General features: G+C 37.2%; 1 protein-coding gene across 1 annotated transcript in view; it reads right to left on the bottom strand.

The window, feature by feature from the left end:
* tspoap1 (TSPO associated protein 1) overlaps positions 1–15,862 on the bottom strand; it is a 139,264-nt gene that overhangs the window by 36,282 nt on the left and 87,120 nt on the right. The window contains exons 9-17 of the mRNA XM_084115121.1: positions 12,394–12,555; positions 11,651–11,734; positions 11,434–11,523; positions 9,533–9,655; positions 9,333–9,437; positions 8,259–8,309; positions 8,077–8,109; positions 3,825–3,996; positions 1,856–1,933 (exon numbers count right to left, since the gene is read on the bottom strand). Of these exons, the coding sequence (XP_083971247.1) occupies positions 1,856–1,933; positions 3,825–3,996; positions 8,077–8,109; positions 8,259–8,309; positions 9,333–9,437; positions 9,533–9,655; positions 11,434–11,523; positions 11,651–11,734; positions 12,394–12,555 (898 nt within the window). The remainder of the gene's footprint in view (positions 1–1,855; positions 1,934–3,824; positions 3,997–8,076; positions 8,110–8,258; positions 8,310–9,332; positions 9,438–9,532; positions 9,656–11,433; positions 11,524–11,650; positions 11,735–12,393; positions 12,556–15,862) is intronic.

Below are 15,862 nucleotides of genomic sequence, written 5' to 3'. Positions count from 1 at the left end.
TGTGTGCACATAATGCTTTGAGAGTTTACAAGCATGTGTTTATGTGTCTGTCTGATTTATCTGTGTGTATTAGTGACTCTAAGTCACCCTGTGATCGACATGCCGGTCATAGTACACATCCTTCACCTCTGCTTACATTTATTCATCACTCGCCTGCTTTAAAATGAATGGCAATCTGAGCCATTCAGACATTTCACTGAGCATTTCCATCAGCAACTTTAAAAAGACTTCCTTGTATTGCAGTGGATTAATCAGAATGAGGCAAATAAAAACACAAAAGTGCTTTCTGTGCGTGTTAACATCTAAACATGCTGTTAGATTTGCATGATAAACATGTAATAATGCACCCACATATACAGTAGGAGATTAGGATTATGTTGGGATTCAGAATGGAGTACTTACAGTCGACTGTCTAGTACATACTGCATATAGTACTATTTTAAAGACCCCCAGTGGAGAAAATCAGCTTTTAATGTTGTTTATGTGTCTATGTGGTGTTTTTAATATGCTTTAAGACAAACCATGTGTAAATTCATAAGTCGACAGCATTGCTGAGTATTTTCTCCTTAAAACTGCAGTGAACCAAAGATGCTCCTGTTTCCTTCATTCACAAACATGTGACCAATCCTGTCACGAGCGTGTTCCTGTTCCTATCATTGAGCACAAGAACACCTTTAAGAGGGGACAGGATAAATTGGGTACATATAGCGGGTGAATTATGTAGGCTATATGATATATATTACGATGTTATGATAAACTATATGCCTTTCTCCACTGACTTTCTATGATGTTCAAAGCAAAGAAGATTTTTAGAAGGCAGACTGAGATGACGAACGGGAACATGGTTTGTGTAACATTAGCAGCACATTATTAGCTGTTTGAGGCTAATTATATCAGTTATCTTTATTTGTCAGACGTTGTAGAGATCGATACATAAAATGCATAACCATTCTGATACATGGACTGTATAATTCAACTCTTATGATTCAACATATATGGCTGAATTAAAACGATATTTCCACTTGCCATTGTGTATCGTTTACTACAGTAAAGTTGACTGAGTGGATCAGGAGTGAGTGAGTGGAGGCGGGGATAATATGCATATTCATAGATCCGCGTATACAAAATTTAGCAAGGGTGTAGAGTTACAATCAAGCTATTTTAAGGCATGAAAAAAATGAAATGTCATTTTGACTATCAAAAATGAGTTTTAAGAGATTCAATTATTGACTGCAGGGGGACTTTAAAACTAGTACATGAAACAGTATGCCATTTCATGCAATAGTATGCCACACTTTTGGCACATGACCTCACTAGATTGCACGCTTTATTTAGTAAGTGTCCAATTATCAACATAGTACAAGTACTATAGTAGTAAACCATTCTGAACATAGTCAAGAAGCAGCTGTCAGGGAGAGCGGATCACCATGGTGAATTCTGATTGGTCCATCAGAATAAAGCAGCCAATGAAATCCTCACAAAGCTAAGAAACATGCAACGTCCTACCAAATATGTAAGTGATCATTTTCATGTGACAAATACCAATACAAACCTCACATTAACAAGGTGAGAGCTGCAAACAGTACCATCGTCAATACACAGAACGTCTACAACATCACATATAGGACTGTTTTATGGTTCAGGATAGGGCAGGGCGGTATGATCGACTTGTTTCTCAGGTTATATATTTTCATATCGCCCAGCTCTAGCTCAGGACAGATCGTGTTACAAATTTATCATGGATGTGACCACTTCTGCCCACGGTCACACTCCATGTGTTATTCATGCAGGCAGACACGTGACGTCTTCCATTCAAGACAAACACAGCCTAGAAGGAAAACAGGTTCAATAGTACCAGGCTCAGAGGCATCACAGAGGGCTTCATTACCCTCCAAACTCCAGAAGGCGATGTCTTCCCATGAAGAATTTGTGCCTGGAAAAAGAGGGGATAATGCAGACGGAATCCACTTATGGATCTCTAACACATACAGTACTCGGGCTGCGCTCCAAAACCTAGTGAGCTGCCAACCTAGACAGCATTATACAGCATCATAAGGTGTGATCCTGACACAAAAGCGGCTCTAATTTTAATTAAATTAAAAATTTTATTAAATTGAATCTAATATTCAACAATATTATTAATCTGCCTGCATTGACAACATTATATGAGAACTGAACTGAGCTGGACGATGACATCACGGTTTTCTCCAGACCGGCTATATATATAAATGAACTTTTTTACAACAAAAATAAACCATCATTGAACTTACTTAAGCTGGACTATGACGCTATTTTCTTCTAGAAACAAACTTTGTTGCATTATTCTCCTGTTATCTCTGTAAAGCTGCTTTGAAACAATCTGTATTGTAAAAAGCTCTATATAAATAAAGCTGACTTGACGTGACTAGAAGGTAGGCAGCAGCAATACAACGATACCTTATAAGATATCATGTTTTGGCCTAATTCTATGGCAACATACTTTAGTGTGTAGGCAAACCCAGCATGCATTATGATAGAAAATTTAAAGCATAACTCTCGCCAAAGTGCAACCTAGGCTCTTTTTGTTAATCTCCCTGAGGCAAACTTTCATTTAAAAGCATAATTAGGATGGAAACGCCACTTTTAAGTTTGACCGTTTTTTCGTTTTCATTCAAATTGCCTTTTGAATGGGAGTGAATGGGGCACTTCTATGATAGCATCAAAATCGCTATTTTTAAAACACTAAGAAGGCTCGACACAACATGAAACTGTGCTGGAAGTCTCACCAGGAGCTCTACACATGAACTCCAGCACTGAGAACATTGTGTTCACAGAGTTTACTAAAAAGAAAGATTTTGAACAGCTGATCCGATTCACGTCTGGCCTTACGAGCTTCAGCAGATAAAACTTTTTTTTAGTTTTTTATCAATATGTGGAGTTTGTGTTGGAGTCTGTGTTGTGCTGGGAGCAGGTCATTTCTTAGTGTTATCAGACATGTCATAAGTTGCATAAGTCATAAGTCCATGTCATAAGTTGCAGTGTCGTCGCTGTTGAGTGCAAAGTCGGTAGACGAGGCGAGAGGCTCGGGACTTCACTGGATTTCGCGGTAAATCCGACCCGGCACCTTCACACAAAAATAAGAATACTTGCTTTCAGAGGGAATAGCAAAACCCGCAAAGTGGATCATTTTAATGTGAGATTACAACCCCTTCACACACAGGCAATAAAAAAGTATTAATTTTAGTAGAAAAACTACATACAGCACCTTTAAAGAACAGCGCCTTTATTTTTGGTCGGGCAGACTACCGTTCAGAAGTTTGGGGTTGGTAAGATTTTTTGAAATGTTTGGCCAATAGGACAATGGACACAGTCATATTGCGTTTATTGACATTTTACGGCACGGTTTCTCGCCCGTCACAGAGGATGCGTTGAAACGGACATAAGGCCGTGATATTAGAGGTATACTGCCCTAACGAAAGCCACATTTTATGATGCACATCCATACTCTCATTTTTCTCAAAGTAATATGACACTATTATCTATAAAAGTAAATAGATTATAGACAGTATACATAAACAGAACATTTTTATGCATGAGCACACAAAAAACTACCATGTGCACGCAATAGTTTCTCATGAGCACACAAAAAGTTTCTGTATATTTTTTTTGGTGAAATGTTCCCTTTAGCGGCTGAGTAAAAACCTGTGGTTATTGAAAGAAAACAAGATGCCAAAAGGATTGAATCCAATATTTGGTGATATTGTAGCATAATAAGGTCAGTTATTTTTAATTAGGTAAAGGATTTTCAACACAGCACAAGGGTTAATTTAGCGTACCAGTCTCACCGGGCAGGCCGAGCCCATTGGTCAGCTGGGTCAGACTGGAGCTGGACAGCAGGCCGGGGGCCGACAGGTCGATCTTTGAGGCCTGAACCCGAAACTTATCCAGTTCCTGTGACAGCATCCCAAACTGTTCGCTCTGACTGCGGCATTTGTCCTCCAGCTCCCGAACCTTTGCCTACACAGGGTCGACATTAACATGCACACATTAATTCATATTCACGAGGTACATACATATGTTAAACATAAGCGTTTGTTTGATGAAGAAATGCAGATGCTAAAAGCAATGAATGATGCACTGCAAAAGTGGGATTAGCCAATCAGAGCATGTGATGATGCAATGAATATATGACATCATCCATTCAGCGTTTATAATTGGGCAAGTCTCGAGAGTCAAATTACAGCTTGTTCATGTCAATGAAACTATAAATGTATTTATAAGAGCTTTCAAGCTATCATTTTTTGTGCTTTACAAGACATTTTTGTGAACTTTAGGATATTAATCTCAGAAAAAATACAAAACTATAACAAATACAAAAAGAGTTTGAGACTATAAAAATAAAATCATCCAACATGTGAAAAATCCAACATCTCTCCTTAACAAGACATATGACTTATAATTATATAATATTACTCGCTGATGTTACTCGAGTTTATTACTTGATGTTTGTTCAAATCACTAATCATATGCTCAATTTATTTAGGAATATTCAGACTATTCATTTTAATAGTTCTCAAATATCTTAATATTTGTGTAATTGAAACCTATCCCTATAAAATCATAAAAATCTGGTGTGTAGGTTTTCTAGATAACAATTTGAATGCATCGAGTCACATGATATGTGCACAAAAAAGCTTCATGAATAAAAGCAACGAGTGAAGTGTTGACAGCAGGAGAACAGTGGAGGCAAAGGAGAAGGGTTAAAGCCGTTTTGCTGAGTGTAAACTACTAGCGTGTAGTAAAGCATTCAGAGCTCGAGAGGTTGAGTTCGTGAGACTACGGCGAGCTAGTTTCACTTCCGGCTCTGTGGTTCAGTTTCCTGGCATACTGAGCACACAAGGCTCAAAAACACACTCACACACACATTAACTGGCCGACTGCCACTTGTTGAGTCTTGTTGCTCTCAGCCCTAAAAATAAAGTTTCCTGTAAAACTCTCACCTCAAATGTCCACGTGTCAAATTTAAACGTCAGAATTCTCACAATTAACTTTAACACATTGCACAGAAAATACTCTCTGAGAAAAACAAAACCCAAAAAGCTGAATAGCACCCAACTTTTAGGAGTGTTTTTAGCCCTTCTTTCACGTTTAAAACCTTTATTTGAGTGCTAAAAACTAGATTAGAGATGCTTCTGTCATGCTCAACACTCACAAAAACACCTTGTGAACACCTTTAGCCGTGTGGTTTAAGTAAACTGCAAAACAGATCTCACAAACCACACACACGCGGACACACACCCATGTGCACACACGCACACACACACGTTTGTTTGTGAGGAAATTGCATAGACTTGCATTGGTTTTATTTCAGGTTCAGGTGATATCTATGGCCTAACCCAACCTCTACCCATGATCCTACACATCACTGAAACACTCGATTTCAAGAAAAACATATTTCGGCTGATTCATCAGTCACTACAGGATTGCGCGGGTATTTTTTTTTTTTTTTCTGAATTTGCTGCGGCAATATTTTTTGCTGTTTTGCAGTGAAAACCCACCAATAATCATCATGCACTTATAATTAGTGTTAGTGACAGTAAGAGTGCAATTACCTGGAAATACTTTTTTTTTGTGCATATTTACTGAAACTGTGGTTCTGGTCCTACATGCACGAGGCAGTGGTGACACCAGCACAGAAACACTTGAAATAATTACATTTTTCTGAAAATTCAGAATTGTGTTGGACACAAAACCTTTTGTTGTGATCAGTGACACTGATTATACTACACATTTTAAATGTTATAAATTAGTATTTAATGTTTTTACAATTTCACAATTATAATCATTGTCTATTGTCTTCAATTTATTAGAGTATTGCCACTGCCAGTGATTGCAAAAAGTGCATATCCAGTCAAATATTTTTTCAAATCTACTAGTGAAATGAGGCATTTAACAGGAGTAGCAAATTTTAGCCCCAATATACATTATTTTCAGTATTACATGATAGTTTAATTGTTTCATTAACCTCTAGAAACTTTCATTTCATCCCACACACACACACACACACACACACACACACACATATATATATATATATATATGAAGAGTTCAGATGCAAAATCCTCTAAGTGCCATCTGAAATTTTCTTCTAGAATGATAATTTTTATCAAGCTCGTATATATAAGTTCAGTAATTTCACTTAAATGGCAATGCAAATTACCTATTTATTGTCATTTATGTGAAATTACTTAACTTAAATATACAAGCTTTATAAAAATGATCATTCTAGAAGAAAATTTCACATAGCACTTAGAGGCTTTTGCATCTGAACTCTTCATATATATATATATATTCCGATCCGACATGAGGCCCATTTTAGCAATGGACAGGTTAATATTAAACATTCAAAACAATTAATTCATGACCTACACTTGTCTATTTTCTTTTTAACCTCTTCGCTTCAAAAATGCGTGATAGAGATGTGGCTGTGCAAGTGATCCTCGCCTTATTTATATTATAAATATGATATTATATTACCCTGTCCGTCACTCAAATGGGCCTCATGTCGGAAAGTATCTTTCCTTTTAAAACACTTGCATATAACCGGATGCTCCATATTCCTCTAACTTTTACAAGGGAATTCACAGCAATGCAGCAGCAGGACACTTGAACACATCCTGATTCATTTGTTTGGACTGAATTTTGAATTTTTATCACCTAATATTGCTTCCCCCCTCTCAGGTTAACATTTTTTTTGCAGAAAAATTGAGGAAAGAAGACAAAAATATGAGCTGCCGCAAATTATGCAGAGTTTGCTTGATGTTGAATGAAATTCTGCAGACTGTAATGTCTTCACTAGTCAGTTGTCATTATATTTCACTATGTAAGTGAGGAAAATTGGCCCTTACAAATATAGTTAAACAAGCACACACACACACACACACACACACACACACACGTCTGGTGCACTATCTTTGTGAGGACTCTCCATAGACGTAATGGTTTTTATACTGTACAAACTGTATATTCTATCCCCTTACACTGCCCCTATCCCTAAACCTACCCATCACAGGAGACATTCTGCATTTTTACATTTTCAAAAAAACTAATTCTGTATGATTTATAAGCTTAGGTCCCCACGGTGACACGAGTCCCCATGAGTCTGTGTGCATTCAGGTTTAAGTCCCCACCGGTGTAGAAAAACATGTCCACACACACATACACACACACACACACACTCCAGAAACTGAACCTAACTTGGCTCTAAACAGACACAGAGGGTTTTAGGCCTAATGAATGTGTTTTAGAGCGGTTCTGATACCTGCATGCAGTCCAGTGTATTCTGGTTAGCGGCCAAAAAAACACAGAGTATAAGAAAGAAAGAGAAAGAGAAAGAGAAAGAGAGAGAGAGAGAGAGAGAGAGAGAAAACATCATGCATTTCAAAAGCAGGCCGAGCAGAAATTAGTTTAGATTATTAAACGCTGCAATCCAGAACCTGTTGAACCGCATCACTGCTGAATGTATCTACTGAGAGTCTCAAAATGCAGTTTATTTTTATAGCAGATAATTTTATTACATTTTATTTTATATTTTTATATATGCAGTTTATGAAGCTATATTTTTAGCAAGCTGTAAGGTACCAGAGTGAAATACTTCGTTCTAACCTCATACCACAAATGCAAGGACATTCATGCAACAAAAAAAAATCTGAGTTGCAAACTCAAAGCGCTTGCAACATCAAGATCACGGGTTTGATTCTCACTGACACTGATATAGTATAAACGTTAAATGCAATGAGAGTCACTTTGGATAAAAGTGCCATAACACCATATTCATTTGCCTTATTGCCTTGCTGAATTTATTATATTGTTAATTTATTGCATACTTATTTTATTGCCATTACAGTACACTTATTTTTTTATATTTATGTTTAGGCATTATTGTGTGTGCAGCAACTCAAGGGACTTTGAAATGATAAACCGGACTAGTAGGCAAACAGAGCCCTCTGGAGGTTGAAGATACAACCATCAGTGATGCAGTTTAGAGAGACAGGAAACACATCACATCAAACAGGAAGTGCACACGCTGTACTCTACCAGCTCTCTGTGCAATACGAGCTGCACCAGATCCTGAGAATGACACAAGTTCAGTTAAACAACGCACAAAAACACAATCATTAACACCCCAAGCATCATAAACAGTCCGTTTTTTGTCATCCACTCATCATCCTCTTTAGTTAATGCACATCGGTTAGTTTAAACGATCAGGACAGACTCACCTCCAGCATCTGCACCACACCTTCATGTTCTCTTTTGGCAAAAAACTGAGCCTGTGGAACCAGAACACACTCTTCAGCACAAAATAACAACCATCTGATTCAATCATATATATATATATATATATATAGGCTGTGACAATATTTAAAAAAAAACTAAAACGGTAGGGAAAATGAAAAATGGAAATCTCTTAACTTAAATTGGCAAATATAATTTTACACCGAAAAAGCATAATAGGGCCATTATGAACTAATATGAAAGGTTAATAAACGCTGTAAAAATATATTCTTCATAGTTAATGTTAACGTACACTGCCGTTCAAAAGTTTGCACATCATTACTCCAGTCTTCAGTGTCACATGATCCTTCAGAAATCATTCTAATATGATGATTTGATGCTAAAGAAACATTTATTATTATTATTATTATTATTATCAATGTTGAAAACAGTTATGTACATTTTTTTCAGGATTTTATGATAAATATAAAGTTCAAAAGAACAGCATTTATTTGAAATGTAATCTTTTTCACCATTATAAATGTCTTTACTGTAACTTTTGATCAATTAAATACATCACAATTTCCTTAAATTCTTTAAAAAAATAATCATAAATGTTTCTTGAGCATCAAATCATCATATTAGAGTGATTTCTGAAGGATCATGTGACACTGAAGACTGGAGTAATGATGCTGAAAATTCAGCTTTGATCACAGGAATAAATTACACTTTACTATATACTATAATATACTAAAACAGCCATTTTAAATTGTAATATTTCACAAATATAACAGTTTGTACCGTATTTTTGATCAAATAAATGCAGCCTTGGTGAGCAAAAGACTTATTTTAAAAACATAACATTTTTTACATATCCCAAACTTTTGAATGGCCGTGTATGCATTAATAAATGAGACCTGTATTATCGTCAACTGAATATGCAAGAATGTGATTTCGCTTAGAATCAATGTCAACAGATTATCATCAGGGTTCATGAATACGAAGCACAAACATGAGACTCATCGCTATGTAAATCCTTCTTAACAGCAGAATGACTGATAACTGTGCTAATGACTGACCCGCTGAAGCCGCTTGATTTCATCCTGTTTGAACTTGAGGATTGCCAGTGCCTGTTCATGCTCCAGTTCCAGCTGTTGCCTGCGATCGGCGACCTCTCGCATGTGCTGCCGCAACACAACCACACAAACCAGTCACACACCAAACCGTGGGGAAGTTTCTGACAGGAGTGTGTGTGTGTGTGTGTGTGTGTGTGTGTTACCTTTAGGACCTGCTCTAGGTTCTCCAGCTTTGCACGGAGTCGCTGGTTCTCCTCCAGTACTGAACTATGCTGAGCGCTCAAAACACAGAGCTGTTCCTTTAGCTCCTCATTTTCAGCCTGAGACTACAGAAACATGGGAACACTTTACAATCCGGTTCATTAGTTCATATATTAACCAACATGAAATAACAATGAGCAATACATTTGTTATTAATCTTTGTTAGTTAGTTCATACAAATCCAGCTGTTCATTGTTTGTTCATGTTAGTTCACAGTGCATTAACTAATGTTAACAAATGCAACCTTTGATTTTAATAACATGTCAGTAAATGTTGAAACTAGTATTAACTAAGATTAAAGGGATACTTCACCGATTAGCATTAAGCTTTGTATCAGTAGAAACCCGGTAGTATTCTGGAATGACCGTGCTTCCCTCCCTCATGTCCCCCTGAGACCAGAGATTTCTGTATTGTGTGTCTGGAAAAAAACCTCTGATGACACAAAAATCATCATTTATCATCATCTGAGGCTCTTTTATCCAGAGGCGAGAGACTCCAGCCAGTAGGAGGAGCTCGTCCCGCATGTCTTCAACCCGCCCATAGGGGGATCTCACGATAAAACGCCGTCTGTTCAGTTTCGAGTCGACTAGTAGCCTAGCTGTATCATTTCTCCCGACACTGCCCTCTGTAACCGGTGGGCGTGGCTTGGGAGTGGAGGCATAGGGCAGCGAAGCAAGTGCATTCTGGGAGTTGTTGTCTTTCATCCGCATGAGCCAAAAATACATTTTCTGGCTTTTCTCAGTCTAGAAGGCACCAACTTCTAAAATAATTTCACATTTCTACTACATAAATGACCCAATTTAAATACACATTCACTTTCCAGCGGTGAAATATCCCTTTAATAAATGCTAAAGAAGTATTGATCCTTCTTAGTTTATGTTAACTAAGTGTTACCAGAAACATTCTATGGTTACACTGGTTTTTAATACCCAGGGGGAGCTTAAAAAACTTCATTTTCAATTTAAAGACCTGGGCTGAATCCGAAATCGTCCCCTATACCCTCACATAGGGAATTATTCGAGGGGACATCCATTTGTAGTGGTGTCCAAAACCATAGTGGACGTAATTGAGTGCACTCAATAACACAATAACGAATGTACAGCCAATGTACACTTAACGACCGTCCGAATTCGCTCCCTTGTTTTCATTCAGTCCTTCAAGTGCACTGTATTAGTGGACTTATGTAGGGAATAGGGACTGAGGGTTTAGGGGGCGATTTCGGATTCAGCCCTGGTAATCTTAAATTAATTGGCAATTATCAGCAGGTAAATTACTTTAACAACCCACTGACAACATGCCCTGCTATAGGGGCACACAAGTGTTAAAGAGGACTTATTATGCCCTTTCAGGCTCTACTAGAACAGGTTTTACTTCTTGAATGTTGATTATTCTCCTCATATTCTCCACTGTTTAATCTCCTCTCTTCCCAGTCTCTCAGGAACGCTCTGTTTACTTCCTGTCTCTATGAAGCCCCTCCTTCTGAAAAGCACACTGTGCTCTGATTGGTCGGCTGGAGCAGTGTGTTGTGATTGGTCGAGCGCTTCGAGTGTGTTTGGGAAATGTCCCGCCCCCTTTCCATAACCGCCAGTTTAACACACTACTAACCAACTCAACCAGGCCCCGCCCCTTTATTCTGCACATTAATTATTTAAATGAGGAATATTGTGACGTGTTCGTTCCCGGAAGAAACTCAAGACTACAATGGAGGCGTTTCAGGAGTTCAGAAACACTGACACTGATATAGAGAAGAACTGGAGCTTTTTCATGCGCAAACAGCAACATTACACACTATAGAAATATAAAAAAGCATATTAGGTCCTCTATGATAACTTTATACGTCTACCTGGTCAAGCAGCTGAGCCTTTCTCCTGAGGAGTTCTGCCTCCTCTACTAAGTGCTCATTTCTGCTGCGCTCGTCCACTAGCTGGTTCTCCTGTGAACACACACACACACACACACACACACACACACACACACACACACACACACACACAGATTTATCAGCCTGACACGCAGGAGACATGCACTGTAAGCATTAAAATAAAGAGAATCACGCTCACCAAATCGAGACATCGTTTCTGTCTCTTCCGGACCTCATGCTCAAGAACTTCACATTCTTTCCTCTTCTTGCCCAACTCACTTTCCTACAGGGACATCATATAACTTTTATAAGAATAACATCATATAAGAATGCTTTGAATAGCATGAATAGCAGTCATTCGTGATTTAAAAAAATAAAAAAATAAATAATAATAATAATAATAATAATAATAATAATAATAATTATTATATATATATATATATATATATATATATATATATATATATATATATAGTTTAAAAATAATTTGGAAAACAGCAATTTCTACAAGATAAAATACAATATTTTGCAGCTGAATAAAACTAGAAAAGTATATATAGAGTAGTCAACATTTGAAGTGGATGAAAACCTTTCATCAAAGTTATACATGAATTTTGAACAATACCCGTTCTTGTCTTAGGACAACTTTGATGAACTTTTTTGATCCACTTCAAATTATAACTACTGTATATTTCCACTATAGAATGTTTGAAGACTTCAAAACACAATTTCATCATTTCTAGGTTTTCCATGACTGTGGAAATCCTGTGTATATTAATTTGTCAGACCAATTTCGTTCATTTATTTGTCCCAGGCTCACATTAATTCAGGTATTGTGACATTTTTGGGAGTGCAAAATCTGTGCATGTAAGAGTATTTGATGCCTGAGATGTCAGTGTTAGTGTACGTGCATCTCTAGGTCAGTGATCATGTGACTCTTACCAGCAACTGAAGACGCTCTTCTGTGGTCTGCTCTTCCTGGTGGGCGGGGCTTGTGCCCTGTTCGGGCCTTACATTTGTTTGGGACTCCTCCCACTCTGCAGGAGTCTCCTCCCCCTTAGCAGGGGCCTCATCTACCACTGTGGGCGGGGTTTCAAACGCAACCTAAAGTAAAAGAAAAAAAGTTAAAACACCTATAAGCTGCAACCAAACATGCATCAGCAGAGGGTCGTGCACGCTATTCCATGTTTAGAAAGTTAACATTGAAAATGCATACATTACTGATGACAAACCCCTGAATCAAAAATATCTAATTCTCATAATACAGAAATCCTGCAAAGATACAGTACAAAGCATTTTAGATTCAAACAAACAAATAAATAAATGCATGAAACAAACGCTATTATGATACATGCATACATTAGCATTTAAATAAACAAATAAATACATTTTACAATAATGGCAAGATTTTTTAAGTGAGGGGCGTGGTTTAAATGTGTCATGAATTTGTTATGAAAATAGTTAAACTAAAAATCTTAATGGTCTTCAAGTCGACATGAATTGCAATTCCTTTTAGGTTCATAATGTGACCTATTTCTGAGTGAAACTGCATATTCAAAAGCAAAAACATTGACATTTCTTGTGATTTGCCTTTCTACTGTTCATGTCAAATGGTCATTTAGTTTTTTAGTTTTTTTTTTAAACATCAGTCATGGGAAAAGATGACATTTGTCTCAGCTCGTCTTTACTCAGAAGGTTAAGGGTCAAATGCCTTAGTGGCTAATTTTAGGGGCCATACCTACTTACGCTCTAAGTGGAACTATTCCACTGTGGCCAAAGCCACGACCTGGTAACAGGATCAAAGAGCCAATGCAGCACAGCCGGGACGAAGAGTCATTCTTCAGCTTCGTCAGCATTCAGACCGTACTACACACTCATTAGCATCACACACACACTCTCACTGACTGCCCAACAGACCAAACTTTAGCAGTTACACAAGCTATATTCATAACATACCGAAGCAGATCCATAACGAGGACGAATATTTAGCCTGTCAGAAAAAGAAAATGCTAGTTTGTTTGTTAGTTTATTACATTATAGCGATTCAGTGCAACTCCAAAGAGAAATTGAATATTAAAGTATAAAACTTTTTCAAACCTTTTACATTTTTTTGCAATGAACTTAAAGGGGTCATATGATGCTTTTTAATGTTTTCCTTCAGTTTGTAAAGTATCCATTTGTGCATGTATAAGATCTGCAAAGTTACGTCTACGTCACAAAGCGAAATATTAGCATAACACTCGCCATGCACAAAGAGAGAAGATGCTGTGTGTTTGGATGCTAAAGCTTAACCGCTTTGTTTGGCCTTCAGAAAACGGATGAATTTAGGAATCAGAGGTTAAGATTGATTTATAAAGCGGTTCCTGAGCAGAACAACCCAAAAGATTGCTTGTGTAAAGCGTATTTTACAGAGGACAGCTTACTGAACCTAAGAAAGCATATGAACAAACACTGAAACACTCTGCTCAAGTCTTGCTTGCAAAGTTGTTTGCAATCGATCGGCATTTTCAGAATCCAACTCGGGCTCGAACTGATTTGAAAAAACTGACGACATTGTTATTAACTGTGTGTTTGCAAATGATTAACGCCTTGGAAGCTGAAGCTCGTGATTATGGTAAGGGGCGTTACATTTCCGACACACACACGAAGTGTTCGGCCAATCACAACGCACTGCGTCTGCTGGCCAATCAGAGCACTCTGAGCTTTTCAGGAGGAGGGGCTTTTGTAGAAATCAAAGCGTTTCAGACAGACTGGGAATAATGTAGAGTGTGTGAAAAATAATGTTTTTTGAACATTAAAGCATGTTATCATATTCTATTGCACCCAATAAACAAAATAATGAACTTTTAGAAATACCATTATATGACCCCTTCAAAATATATAGTTCTGTTCCTTATAATCAATAAAAGCTTCATGAGACGAGTTGTTCGTTCCATCATAAAATACTTAAAATTATCGGTGTAGGCGAGTATATGAAACGGTGTTAATCTCCGTAATATTTTTGTGAATTCTAACAATGCATTGTTGTGAGAACATGAATGTGAACAGAATGTGAACAACGCTCGGGACAGTTGACAGGCATCGTCACAAAGGTTTAAGCCTCGCCAAAGTAATATTCAAGCTCAAGAAGACACGAAAGGGAACTCAATTTGTTACTCGTTAGCGAAGCACGCACCTAGAAATCCACGTCTCAGACAGCACGCGAATACTGAATTGAGTTCTCTGTCATGTCTTCTTATGCTTGAACAGACATTAAAAGGCCCGTCTTGGCAAGTATCCTCACATGTGACCCTGGACCACAAAACCAGTCGCATGGGTCAATTTTTGGAAATTGAGATTTATACATCATCTGAAAGCAACCTTTCCATTGATGTGTGGTTTGTTAGGATAGGACAATATTTGGCTGAGATACAACTATTGAACATCTGGAATCTGAGGGTGCAAAAAATCTAAACATTGAGAAAATCTCCTTTAAAGTTGTTCATTTATGTTGGCGATTGTGCTGCATTCACTCACAAAAATAAATGTTTGATATATTTACGGTAGGAAATGTACAAAATATCTTCATGGAACATGATCTTTACTTAATATCCTAATGATTTTTGGCATAAAAGAAAAATTGATAATTTTGACCCATACAATGTGTTGTTGGCTATTGCCACAGATATACCCGTGCGACTCGTGACTGGTGACGTGATCCAGGGTCACATATGCATAGTCAGTTAATATCTTAAGTCAACGTAAACAGCCGCATGTGTAACAGTATATTGGATCCAGGTCTTAAAGTGACATTAGCCTAATATTCCTGCTACTGTCTGTTTTTAATGTTAATCAAACTACTTATAAAAAGATCTTTAATAAGGATTAATTTATTTTTTATGGCTGGTAAAAAAATTACCAGCCGGTACATTCTTAAGTCAATGGCCATTGGCAGGTGTGGCAAAAAGTTAGTTTTGGCCCTGTGTATAATGCATTATAAGGTATTCATAATGTTCTTAATAACGCATTATATCTTTTCATAAATAATTTTAACCAAAGTTAAAATGCATTATAATATTTGCAGATTCCTTGTTACATCCAAAATTGGTGGTTTGTCATGTATTTTAATGCATTATACTCTCTAAAGGTGTGTTCAATGCATAGATACGTATTATAATGTATTATAACTGTGGTTACAATTATTCATGAGACCATACAATGCAGTATAAGGTGCATTATTAATGCATTATTACCAATGAGATTTCATAGAACAATTCTTAATACATAAAAGAATCTGTAATAGTCAATGTAAGTGACAGTGACAGGCAAACTAAAGTTTACACAGCAATGCAAAACGATAAATCTGCTTAAACCGTTAAACCAGCCGCATAAAAAGCTTCATTAGCTCTAATTGCAGGCTTATCACACGCTA

The sequence above is a fragment of the Abramis brama genome, assembly GCF_963993115.1.
Source record: "Abramis brama genome assembly, chromosome: 5".
In the NCBI taxonomy this organism is placed as follows: Eukaryota; Metazoa; Chordata; class Actinopteri; order Cypriniformes; family Leuciscidae; genus Abramis; species Abramis brama.
Note: the sequence above shows the minus strand (reverse complement) of the source record. Positions and strands in the feature narration are given on the sequence as shown.